The 13,229-nt window shown below is 47.4% G+C and overlaps 1 protein-coding gene across 4 annotated transcripts in view; it reads left to right on the forward strand.

The window, feature by feature from the left end:
- Positions 1 to 13,229, forward strand: part of Znf536 (zinc finger protein 536) — a 458,344-nt gene that overhangs the window by 193,746 nt on the left and 251,369 nt on the right. For all 4 annotated transcript variants that reach the window (XM_029479861.2, XM_029479862.2, XM_085841877.1 and 1 more), the window contains exon 4: positions 8,894 to 11,071. In XM_029479861.2, the coding sequence (XP_029335721.1) occupies positions 8,896 to 11,071 (2,176 nt within the window). In that variant the 5' untranslated portion in view covers positions 8,894 to 8,895. The remainder of the gene's footprint in view (positions 1 to 8,893; positions 11,072 to 13,229) is intronic.

The following is a 13,229-nucleotide window of genomic DNA, read 5'->3' on the forward strand; positions in this document are numbered from 1 at the left end:
TTTATGGTCATTAGCCAAACTCCATGTCTCTTGTGAATTGCCTGGTCCCATCCGCTTTTGTCTAGGTTTCAAATGGAGGTGTTCAACTTTTTCTCATTAGTTGAAAAACTGCTTTCAAAAATAAGGGAGGTGAGCATGTTAACCCCTTGGAAACCATGTATGCTTGTGACTGTTAGAGTTCTGGAATGTGTGGCTCAGTGCAGGGGGAAAGGTGGCTGTAAAGAGATCAAATCCCTGACGTGTTGAGATGCAAGATGTACATAGGAGGAGGAAGAGGAGGAGTGGGAGGAGAGGAACAAGAGGAGGAGATGCTGGGGGTGGGGGAGGAGAGGGAGGAGGAGGAGGAGGAGGAAGAGGAGGAAGAGGAAGAGATTAACAGCTGTAGCTTTGCAATGTACCTGCTCTGTGCCACGCCCCCTTCCAGGAACTTTTCCATCAATGACCTCCTTCAGTCTCCTAGCAGCCCAGCAAAGGCCATGCCAGCTCAGCCTGGTGATCCACTGGGTAGCAAGGGCTAAGTATATTGAACTGGGCACCCAATGGCCTCAAAGGACTTTGGTCTTGCCTGCTGTTACAATCAGGGGGACACTTAGGATATGCACAGGTGTTCATTCAGCAACAATGACACATGTTTAAGAGACGGTACATATCTGATCTCTTGTCTTTTATAAGTGCCTTGTGAACAAATCTGCTTGGGCCAACCTTTTCAGAACTAGTCCTCCTTTGGTCAACAGGACATGTTGACAGTTTCCAGTGTATCTAGCTTTAGGCTGAATCCAATCTGAGGTGAAATGAAAAGAACCCAGTCAACCTGTAATTCTATCCCAGACTGCTCAGATGTAAAAGGCTTTAATACAGGGTGAAGGGTGCAGGAGAGAAGGGTCTGACTCCCTGGAGCCCTTGGGGCAGGAAGTATCTTTCACTGGTGTACCTGCTAGCCACCTTGTTCCCAGAGCACTGGCCAGGAGTGGAGGAGGATGCTTCCCTCCAAGGCCACAGGCAGAGCAGGGAGCCAAGGCAGGTTAATAGAGGATTAAATAGCTAACTTCCTGCCATGACCAGCTCTGTTTAAAAGGGGAGCTGAGAAAGCCAGCAAGATGGGAACAATCAATACGCATCTGACAACTGCTGCTGTCTTCTCCAGTTTCACACTCTCCTGGTAAAGGGAAGGCTTCCTTAAAGGCATGTGGAGGCAGGGCTACTCTCCTCTCTGCTCCCCTCCTCTCTCATCCCCACTTTTTTCCTCTCTTCTCCTACTCTCCTGGTCTCTTTCCTCCCCTCCTCTTCTCTCCTCTTTTCCATCTTTCTCTCCTTTCTCCCTTCTTCCCCTCCTGTCTCCTTCCCTTCCTCTGCCCACCTTGTCTTCCTCCTCTCCACTTCCCTTTCCTCTGCTCCCTTCCACCCTCCCCTACCATCTTTTCCTTTCCCTTCCCTCCCTTCACCTCTCCTCTTTTCTTTTCTTCCTGATTGCAATACTGGACATGAACACATTGGGATAACATCAATTTCAGTGAACAAGGGCCCAATTCACTTGCCCGTGGCTGTGGTTTTCTTCCTCCCTTGCACCGTCTGAGTGAAGGATCCAGCTTGTGACTGTTGCAATGCAACAAGAATGTTGTGATGTTAACATTAAAAGTAGCCTACCCATTGGCCTCTACTTGAGCTCTGGAGTCAGGTTTTCCAGATGTAGACTATAATCATTGAAGCCCCAGCTTCCTTATTTTTTACCATTGTAATGGTGTAGGCATCTACAACATAAAGTTATGTAAGGCTGACAGGAACCAATAACTGTGATATGCTCAGCACAGTGTTGGCATATCTTCCCTTAGGTAGGAAAAGATTATTAGAATGAAGATACCATTCAACATGTAGGCAGTTGATGATGATGGAAATGGTGGTGAACATCTCAATGGTGATGAGTATAGTCTTGTCACTTAGTTTTCTCATCTTCATGATCCCAAACAAATGAACAAATAGCAACAAAGAGAACAATTGAAAAGCAGTAGAGATTTGACTCCTGTTTTCAGAGTGGACTTTTTTCACCTCGCCTTTTGGCTCTGTGTACTTGAGTATGACCTCATAGCAGTGGTAAGGCATAGAGGAAAAAGGCTATGCAACTCATGATGGATGGGCATGAAGAAGCAGAAAGAGTGAGGAAAGCACTGGACCAGGCGTAATCCTCAAAGTCTTGCTAACAGTGACCTGTTTATTCCAGTTGAGTCCTACTTTCCAAAGTTTCCACCACCTCCCAAACAACATCGCTAATGGGAAGCAAACATTCAATGTGTAGATTTATTTCTGAAATTTCGTATTCAAACTGCAACAGTGGTGATGAGGATGGTATTGATAACAAATGGGTGGCCATGATGATGGGATGGCTATTGTTCTTCTACTGAGAACTTACTTTGCCTGCCTGACCCTCCACAGTCTTAGCAACCTGATAATGCTAATTCTATCCCTAGCACTCATTTCTGTCTCTGGCTTTGCGTGGTATAAAGAGCTGGAATCCAGCTCAGATCTGTTCGAGTTCTCTATTCTGAATCCTTTGGGCTTGTCTCTTGTCTCATCTGATGTGTTCCTTGTCTGTCTCAAGTTTTGGGCTCAACCCAGAACTCAAAAAATAATATGAGAGACTTCTCTTGAGAATTAAAACCACCTAGTCTCCAAAGAAAGCCTTCCTCTTCCCTCTTCCATATTTTCTCATATGTCCACTAACAGGGATGTTCCCTCCCGATCCACGCTGTGCCAGCTCAGCCAAATCCCATTCACCATCTGAGACACTAAAGGCCTTGACTTGAGGAAATTTGGAAGTGTGACCCTCAGCTCGAACTTAGCTTTCTCCTTTACATGATTCCTAACACCCACAGTCTGATTTGAATATCATGTTCTTATTAATATATTCAGTGAGGTTTTTAACTATTTCTGGTCCTGTCTCAAAGCATTGCCTACATATCAGTCAAAAAATGGAACAGGTCACCCATGTTGGCCTCTTGTTTATCTATTAATCATCTGGCAAATAAACCACTCAGTATCCTGCCCACCTCGGTAATATTTGTGATGTAATTTGTTTGGATGCCCAAATGTCACCAGCGTTGATTGTAAGAGCGGAAAAAAAAAATGTACTTGCTTAGCACAGCAAGCTCTAGGCCAAAATGTAAGCATGAAATCTCTGGTTTATTTTTGTAATAATGTTTACAGCTGTTTAATGACCCTGAGAAGGTTCAGTAGTCTGGTGTTCTGTATTTCAGAACTGGGGTGCATGATGCTCAGAACAACCTTAGTTAAACAGTGAAACGTCGACAATGGGGAAAATTGTATTTAATAAGCCATTGTGTTTTAGGTGAATTGTTTAATTATTGCTTAACTTATGGAGAAGAAGGCAAGGTGGGTTACAGGATAATGCTAGGGTCTTTTGACTTTGGGGGAGATGGATGTCTCCAGATGCAGGCTATGAGTTCCTTTTGAATACTCAGTTCTTTTGGACCCTCCCATTCCATTAATGGAAACAAATCCCAACTGTGCATGGCAACCCAGGTGTGGGAGTCCTACAAGGTGTCCAAGGTAACACCGTTAGCCACTTTGATAAAATAGAGAATATTTAATTGTGCTTGGCTAGACAACAATATTTAATTTTTAAAAAACATCTACTTGAAACAGTTATTCTGAAAGTCATTTTATTTCCAGCCATTCTTTGTCATAGTATAAGGATAAAACTCTGTCCTGTATCTTACTGGCAAGATCTGTATTTTTGAGACAATTCATGAGGTTTTCCCCTTTCCCCTCAACGCTTGCAAATTGGAACCGTGGTTTTTGGTTTTATTTTTGTTTTTTTTTTTTGTTTTTGTTTGTAAAACTTACTTAAACTCATGGCTGCCAGCATTTCTGGTGTCCTGATAGTTTTAAATTTCATTTTGAGGGAAAGATATAATTAGGTCCTCTTGAAAGAGTTAAGTGAGCGCTTTTGTCATTGATATCACAGGAAATAGTTTTGAACGGAGTAATGCAAAGATGAAAATAACCATCAGCTCAATTGAAGGCAGCTGAGTGGGCCCTGGTACCTGCAGCGAGGGGGTGGTGAGAAGGCATTCAGATTGTCTGGACCCAGTGGGAGGTGTTACCAGCGGACACTCCCTTCCTTGTGGATGGTGGGATTGCAGAACTCAAGGAGAAAACATGGTTTTCTGAAGCCTTCCCTAGACCCCTGTTTGTCTTCAGAGGGAGAGTCCAGACTTTCCAAACCATGGTGAGAAATGTTGGAGTGGCTGAAACTCACATGCCAGCCCGACTCTTCATCAGTATCCACCATGATATTGAATGCCATGGGTGTACCTTACCATGACCCAGCACAGGGCAGGACCAGGGAGAATATTAGCATAGTCTCCATGGCCTCTAACTGCCATCTCCAACGAGGGCAGGTGTCTGCCTTTGGTAGATTTGGGTAATTATGTACTCACTGTTCCCTTCCATCAGTCAACCTGTGCTTAGTGATTCACATCTTCATATGCTCAGGGATGGAGCCAAAATGTAGGCCAAGAGCAAGCTATTCTCAATACTGAACAGTTATTTTGTTTGTGTGTATGGTTGTGGTACTAGGGATGGAGGGCCTTATGCGTTGGAGGCAAGCATTCTACCTCTTGAGCTATACTGTTCATTGGTTTACTTCCTTTGTTGTACCCATGTGAAATTGTTGGCTGTAGTACTCTGAGGGTCAGGCTGCTTGCTCAGTTGCCTGAAGGCCTGGATCATGACGCTGCCTGTCCCCTGTTGGCCTGTGACTTCTTGATGTGGGCTCGCAACTCATACTGAGCTCCTAGCCAGGCTCCTAGTAGAAGAAGGAGTGAAGCCACGGGCTAAAGTGTTCTCTGGAAAGTTAATGTCGAAGTTCACAATTGTGTGTGGAAGTGCACCATTGCCCTGTTTGACAGGGGACATAGGGTGGGGGACAGGACACAGTCAGAGAGTTGCTGTATGGCCTGTGAGGGAGCAGTGTGTTCCCCACAGGAAGGCATTCTCTGTGCATCCGTTCCCTGGAAGGCTGGGGAAATGAGTAGTAGTAAGAACAGTAGAACCCTCACAGGCAGCCCACCTCCTCCAGTCCTTGTGAGTGCCTACAGCAGCAGCTGGATCCAATCCTTTAATAGTAGGATAAATGACCCTTAGTTTCCCACGGTATGCATTTATGCGAGTTGCTGGAGTGCCACCATTGAGGGATCCCTGCCTGACTCTCAACAGTCATACTTGATGTGTGTGCTTGGCTACATGACTGCACATGAGTGTACACACACACACACACACACACACACACACACACACACACACAGAATCTCTCCCTAATCTTGAACATAGTCCTTACAGATACTTTCCCATCCCTTCCCTGGGATGGTCCTTGGCACACGAGGCAGGTATATTAGAAGGTTTATGACCAATACTTGCTGAATGACTGAGGTGAGGCCTAAATGAATTGTGGATTGCTAAGTATGGAAAAGTTGGGGCTGGCCCAGGTTTTCTGAGTCCCAGGCCGGGCCTGAGGCCAGCTTGTCCTGCCTCGGCTGCTTTGGCCCGGGGACAGAACATCAATTATCTCATACTCTTTCCAAGAACTCACATCCCCCTTCTTAGGCAGTGGCTCGGAATGGCACTCGGCAGCAGCCTGGGCCTACCTGCTCACGGAAAGCTGAGGCTTTAGAGACATGCTCTGACACAGTGCTACAAGGCAGTGGTGCTATCTACCCAGGTATAATGCAGGCTTACCTCAGGGCCCTGGTTCCTAGGAGCATCTTCTAGGTACCGGCTGGTCCTTCTGTGGTGGTTAGGTCCTTTAGGGAGTGTCATTATCTGTCTCTTACTGCCCAGAGTAGGGATAGAAAAGATGGCTAAGGATTGGGATGATCCCTCTTGGCATCTAGAGAAAGAAACATGGCAACGAGGTCATCTTCTCTGATGGTTTTAGACCTGCAGCTTCTGAACTATAATTGTTCTCGAACTCATGAAAAGCTGAGACTGAAATGAAGGTGAGTCTCCTTGGAGGCCTAGCTGCTCCTCTAACTTGTGATTCTGGTGTCTGTCCCTGCTCATCCATTTGTTGGATGAGCCAATTGGGTCTTAGGGTTTGCTGCACGGCAGGCATCTGCCTTCAGAGAAGAAGCCCATGCATAAACTCAAGGACATGTTGGCCTATTCAGGAGGACTCCAATAAAGGGAATTAGAAGATGAAACACAAAATAGTTGATGACCAACCACCATCACGGTGGGTGGAAAGGACCCAGTGAGCTCAGACAGACCTGCCTCAAGAAGTCAACTCTGAAGAACTGGGAAGCACATTTTAGAATGTAATCTCCCCTCCTCCATTGCAACATCAGTCATGGTATGAGGAAAAGTGGTGCTGATTTCAACCAGCAATGGCAACAACAGTGAATGTTATCTTCTGAGCAGATTAAAGGCATTCCATACTCAAGGCAAACTTCAGGACTCCCATATTGAGCTGCTGGTTGGTGAAGGTGGACGTGGCCTCCAACGTAACCCTCCTAGTCCAGCCTGACTGTAGCCTTGTGGCTTACATACCCAACCTCCTCCTCTGTCTTGCTGAACTGGCACCTATCCTCAAACAACCCGAAAATAGGCTCACATCTCCCGAGCTGGCCAACTGGACAGCCCTTGGAAGTAGGCCAGTCATGCTGGCATTGATCTCTACAAACTTCGTAAGAGCTATGGGTGAAAGTCTGTGTTCTAGCATGTGCTTCCCAGGGCATGATTCACATTCGCTCAAGAGAGGAGCCAGCATGGCTTGATGTGGCTGAAAGGTGCACAGGGGCCCCAGACTAGGCCCTGGAGGCCACTCATGCCTGTAGTTGCTACCTTCTGGGCAAGTCCCTCTCTGATCACCAGTGGATGCCATGACTCCCTGCAGCCTGACAGTCATACCTATCAGTATATCATCAGTGAGTAATAGAGACTGATGCACAGTGAGAATTCAGTAGGTTGGTTGAGTCAAATCTAGAATATCCATGACAACCTTGCTCCTGACCAGTCTTCAAAAGGGAAGATGACAAACTGGATGTTGTTTTTAACTGCAGGTGACCATGCCCCTCTGAGAGGATGTGTGAGCATGGGCAGAGTTGACCATGCCATCATTCAAGGGCTACACTGGACTGAAGTCCCTCTCCCTCCTATAACTGATCTCCCACTTCATTACTCTTGCTAAGACCCATGCTGCTACTCTCATACTGGTGACCCCTATGTCACACACTGTCTAGTCTATCTGGAAGGCAGCCCAGCAAACAGCAGATGCCACTGCTAAATGTACTTGCCCACAGTTGATAGCTCTGGCCCTACAAGTCCCCCAGGCGAAGTTTCTTGGTCCCACGGTTTTGGCTAGGGTTAAACACAGGGTCTCTGGGCCTTCTAGCTGGCCAATACATTGAAAGACTGGGCTCTAAAGAGATGCACACAAATCCATTCTAAAAGCAGGAAATGAACCTGGATCCTTCAGGGGAAGGCATGTTTGAAAACAGAAGGGCTCCAGGCATGGGCTCATTGCTTTCCAGGCTAAGCACCCTGCAGGCTCTGATGTGGAGGAGAGCCTGCCCTCTGACCCACCTAGAACCGTCTGGTGTTTGCTGTTCTGCACAGGCTGTGGAGGGGGCAGAGGGGACTATTAAAGACAATTACGCAGACTAGCTTTGAGTGTTTGTGTTTAACAAACAGCTTTGAGTTCTAATTTTCTGCAAAACACATACTGCAGGTACAATTTGTACTCATTACTGTATATTGGGAAAGTTATTAAAAACACTCAAACTTGGTTGAGACTTCCTATGGCATCATCCCTGGATTTTAATTGGTTTTTATCTAGTTCTGCAAAAGATCTCTTTAAGGCCAATCAAAGTCCCTGGCTCGACTGTCTTGCCAGCCAAAAGACAGGGAGGAACCATTATATTGTATAAGTCTACCTCCATCCAAACACCAACAGCCTGGAAAGTCCACCAAGAGTCCATCAGGAGACCAGGTATAGGATGGACATGATTACCAGATGACAAAAAAAAAAAAAATCAGTGTTTCATAACTAAGGGTTAAATTTTAATCTCTGAGGTTTGCAAAGCTGCTACTAGCAGTCTCCTTAAAATTTAATATACCTCGTTAATGCTTCCTTGCAAACACTGAAGGATTTTTATGATTATAATCATGTGTTACAGCACCTAGTACTGTTTCTAAGCAGCATACTAATCAGCTTAATGAGATATTACTGCACTTTTTGTTGACTAAAGCAAAATCTCTTTTATTGTTCTAAAGCCTGTCCTTTACTTTATTTTTTCCCCAAAACATTATCTTGTTTTATTATGTACCAGTAAATATCATGGTATTGGCTCTGGTTTTTTTTTTTTTCTTTTCCTTTGGCCAAATCATAAAATGATCTCTTTCATCTTAGACTATTGAGTGTACTAAATATAGTAGACAGAAAAGAAAGTGCCCTGTTGGTCTTTCAGTGAAAGCCACTCTGCTTTAAGGCAAACTTTGGACTGAACCAACAGGTAGAGGAACTTTGTGAAGGGAAAAGAGAATTCGTGGAACACGCAGAGCCTTGGTATGTTATTAGGTGTTGAAAATAGTAAAATATTAATAATTGAAATGTGAATGAATAATTGCAGTCTGTAAACAGAAAAAACAAGGAAGACGGTCCATTTTCAAAACAAATTGGAGGACACTGCCATATTGCATAATTGGCATTTAATAATTTATCTTTTTATTATTGTTTTTGACTATAATTCCTTAGCATTACTATGGGTAGGTAAGTCATGAAATGCAAACGTCCGCCCCTCCCCCACCTAACCCAACTGATGCTATTGCTTGTTCCAGCCACTGTACCTGGCACAAAACTAAACTCTGCTTTTATTTCTAGGGATGGAAGAAGCGAGTCTGTGCCTTGGAGTGTCCTCGACGGCACCGGAAGCTGAGCCTCATCTGAGCGGCCCAGTCCTCAATGGCCAGTATGCCATGAGCCAGAAGTTGCACCAGATCACTTCCCAGCTCAGCCATGCCTTTCCTGAGTTGCACCCGCGGCCCAACCCAGAGGAGAAGACACCTGCGGTCCTTGAGGAGAAGGCCCACGTGCCCATGAGCGGACAGTCCATGGGCAGCCAAATGGCACTGCTGGCCAACCAGCTGGGCCGTGATGTAGACAACAGCCTCAATGGGCGTGTGGATCTGCAGCAGTTCCTCAATGGGCAGAACCTAGGAATCATGTCTCAGATGAGTGACATTGAGGATGATGCCCGAAAGAACCGGAAGTATCCATGTCCCCTGTGTGGCAAGCGTTTCCGGTTCAATAGCATCCTCTCCCTGCACATGCGCACTCACACCGGTGAGAAGCCATTCAAGTGCCCCTACTGCGACCACCGCGCGGCCCAAAAAGGAAACCTCAAGATCCACCTGCGGACCCACAAGCTGGGCAACTTGGGGAAGGGGCGCGGGCGGGTACGTGAGGAGAACCGTCTGTTGCACGAGCTGGAGGAGAGGGCCATCCTGCGGGACAAGCAAATGAAGGGCAGCCTGCTGCAGCCGAGGTCTGATCTCAAGCCCTTGGCACATGCCCAGCAGGCCCCGTTGGCCACCTGCAACTTGGCCTTGCCTCCCAACCATAGCGTGCCCGATGTAGCCCACCCGGCACCTTCCCCCAAGCCGGCCAATTTGCAGGAGGATTCAGTGACCCCGGCTGCGGGCTTCAGATGCACCTTTTGCAAAGGCAAATTCAAGAAGCGAGAAGAGCTGGATCGCCACATCCGCATTTTGCATAAGCCCTACAAGTGCACACTGTGTGACTTCGCCGCCTCCCAGGAGGAGGAACTCATCAGTCACGTGGAGAAGGCCCATATCACTGCGGAGTCTGCCCAGGGCCAGGGCCCCAATGGTGGGGGAGAGCAGTCAGCAAATGAGTTCCGCTGTGAGGTATGTGGCCAGGTGTTCAGCCAGGCCTGGTTCCTGAAGGGCCACATGCGCAAGCACAAAGACTCTTTTGAGCACTGCTGCCAGATCTGCGGGCGGCGCTTCAAAGAGCCTTGGTTCCTGAAGAATCACATGAAGGTCCACCTCAACAAGCTATCAGTGAAGAACAAATCCCCCACTGAGCCTGAGGTGGCGGTGCCCATGGGTGGCCTGTCCCAGGAGGCCCATGCCAACCTGTACTCTAGGTACCTCTCCTGCCTGCAGAGTGGCTTTATGGCCCCAGACAAAGCCAGCCTGAATGAGCCCTCTCAGCTCTATGGCAAGGGGGAGCTCCCGGCCAAGGAGAAGGAGGTTCTGGGAAAGCTACTATCTCCCATTTCCAGTATGGCTCACAGTGTCCCCGAGGGGGACAAGCACTCCCTCCTGGGCTGCCTCAACCTCGTGCCACCACTGAAATCCAGCTGCATCGAGCGGTTGCAGGCAGCTGCCAAAGCTGCAGAAATGGACCCTGTGAATAGCTATCAGGCCTGGCAGCTCATGGCCAGGGGCATGGCCATGGAACACGGCTTCTTATCTAAAGAGCATCAGCTCACGCGCAACCACGAAGACCCTTTGGCAAACACCGGAGTTCTGTTTGATAAGGAGAAGCGGGAGTACATGTTAGTGGGAGCAGATGGCTCCAAGCAGAAAATGCCTGCTGATTTGGTTCACAGCACTAAAGTGGGCAATCAGAGAGACCTGCCAAATAAGCTCGACCCTCTAGAAGGCAGTCGGGAATTTTTGTCACATGGGCTCAACCAGACGCTAGACTACAACCTGCAGGGTCCTGGGAACATGAAAGAGAAACCCACTGAGTGCCCGGATTGTGGACGGGTTTTCCGAACCTACCACCAGGTGGTCGTGCATTCTCGAGTCCACAAGCGGGACCGCAAGAGCGACGAGGACGCTCTGCACGTGGGTGTGGGCCTGGAGGAGAGGCGAGGCTCAGGCAGCGACCAGGAGTCCCAGTCAGTGAGCCGCTCCACCACACCTGGCTCCTCTAATGTGACTGAGGAGAGTGGAGCCGGAGGTGGCCTGTCGCAGACCGGAAGCGCCCAAGAGGATAGTCCACACCCCTCTTCACCATCTTCCTCAGGTAGGTTGGCAAGAGGAAAGGGGATTAGTAGAAGGACCCTGCCTCCTGCCCTAAACTGCTTGGTTCTCTGCACACTGACCTCAGGTACTGCGGTTAGTGTAGCTGGACCAAAAAATGTGGCAGACTGGAAGCTAGACGGTGTCTGTTTACTTCAGGGTGATGCCCTACTCCAAAGACAGTGCTGTCCTTTCGACCTTGAACCATGGCTATCAGCAAAAGGCAGCTGAACCTCATTCCCCGTGGTAAGGAGGGTAGCATGCTTTTTGATGGGCTCAATTTGCCCTTCCCCGCCGCTGTTCAGTTCCATTTATAGTCTAGCCTGCTTCTTAGCTTTGTCTTTGGAACCCAGGAGCTGATGTTTGGCTCCAGACGTGGAGGGTAACCATTCCTAACTAACCCTGTAACTGTTTCCATACAAACCTTTCTTTTGAAAGTTCTCTCCCAGCCTTCCTTCTCTACATCCTGTCCCATTCTGAAATTCCAGCCTGGCCCACCTGCCCGGAAAGCCACAGCACTTTTCCTCTGATTGTTTTAGCCAAGCACACACAGGTTTGAAAACACAGATGTATGCCTGCACGCCTTCCACTGCGCCCCGCCGCGTTTCACGGGCGATACAGTTCTAGGGTCTAAAATAGCAAAGCAGAAAAATCTGTCATCAAAAATGTCTATGAAATGCTGAAGCATCCTAGCCCTGTTTCGGGGGGAGGGGGAGAAAAGAAATGGAAGGAAGAAAAAAATAAATATACTAGTCTAAGATGTCTAAATTAAAATCGCTACCTAAGAGCAGGTAAGAGGTTGCCTTCATCTGTATTTCCAAAGTCCCTTTACTAATGGATAGTAAATTGAAAGTTATATCTCCAGCCCTTTATAAAGAAAGCACCTTGCTAATACTGTAATCATTCTACTGCCTAACAACAGAGGAAATCATGCCATAACAAATACCCTGTTACTAATGGCAACATTGATTTCTGCAATCAGCCATTAAGTCTGGAAAATGAAAGACAGTTTGAGGCACCTCGAGGCATCGCGTTGCCCACTGTTAAAGATGTGGCAGTGTGTTGCTAAGGGTCATTTTTTAAAAGTTCTCTCTCTCTCTCTCTCTCTCTCTCTCTCTCTCTCTCTCTCTCTCTCTCTCTCTCTCGTGTGTGTGTGTGTGTGTGTGTGTGTGTGTGTGTGCGCGCGCGCGCGCGTGCGCCTATGTGTTCTGTTATTTGGCTGTTATTTCTGTGGTAGAGGCGATTCACTGCTGTAGTTACTAACTAGATGCCATTACATTTTGTTGATGTTCTCTCACTTCAGCTGCAATTTCTTCTAGAACAAAATTAGTACTAGAATAAAGTGTGTGTGTGTGCGCGCGTGTGTATGTGTGCGTGTGCTCACTCACAAGTGTGTGTGTGCTGGCTTATTACAAGCCAGTATAGAATTGTTAATACACATAAATCTGAACTACACATTCCAGAGATTCCGATAGCACTTAATGCTGCTGCTTAAATACCCATGAAACACACTGTCTGCTCGTGGAGTCCTGGACTCGTTGGCGATTTATGACTGACGAGATACTTCGTGAGAGTCTAACAAGGATGTGAGGACCACAGGAGGATGAGGTCACACTGCATGGAGGGGGCCTTGTCTGTGAGGGAAGTTGCGAAGCTGTCTGGCCTATCTGTCACTGGAGGGCAGCTCTGTCAAGATGGGTCCCCACGTGTGGGTTGGTGAGCTCCAGGCATCTCTCCCCTCTCTCCAGGGACTCTTTCCAACCTCTTGGAGAGGGGCGTCTTGCACTGTTGTGTACTCCACTGTTGCGTCAGGGGCAGAGATCAGGAAGCAGACTGGATTCCCTAAGTTTCTGGAGCAACACTGACAGAATCCATTCCCTCTACCAGACCTGCTGAAGCAAGAGGGCCTTAGCATAAAATCGAATACCAAATGTTCGGCTCTATTAAGGACCTGTTTACTATGTTTTTATCACCTTCTGGCCAAGTGATAGCCAGCTGCTTGCTGCTTCCCCATCTCCAAAAACTCTATTGGAAGAAAAAGCAAACCCCAGACTTAATTATATATTGTTAAGAGAAGCAACCTTGGTCAAAAGCAAATCATACTTGGGCTGGCATTAGCTCTCCACTTTATTTTCCTTGGTGAAGGATTTTACAGTGAATAC

Source organism: Mus caroli, unplaced genomic scaffold, assembly GCF_978045245.1.
Source record: "Mus caroli unplaced genomic scaffold, Mus_caroli_1 scaffold_8, whole genome shotgun sequence".
NCBI classification, from domain to species: Eukaryota; Metazoa; Chordata; class Mammalia; order Rodentia; family Muridae; genus Mus; species Mus caroli.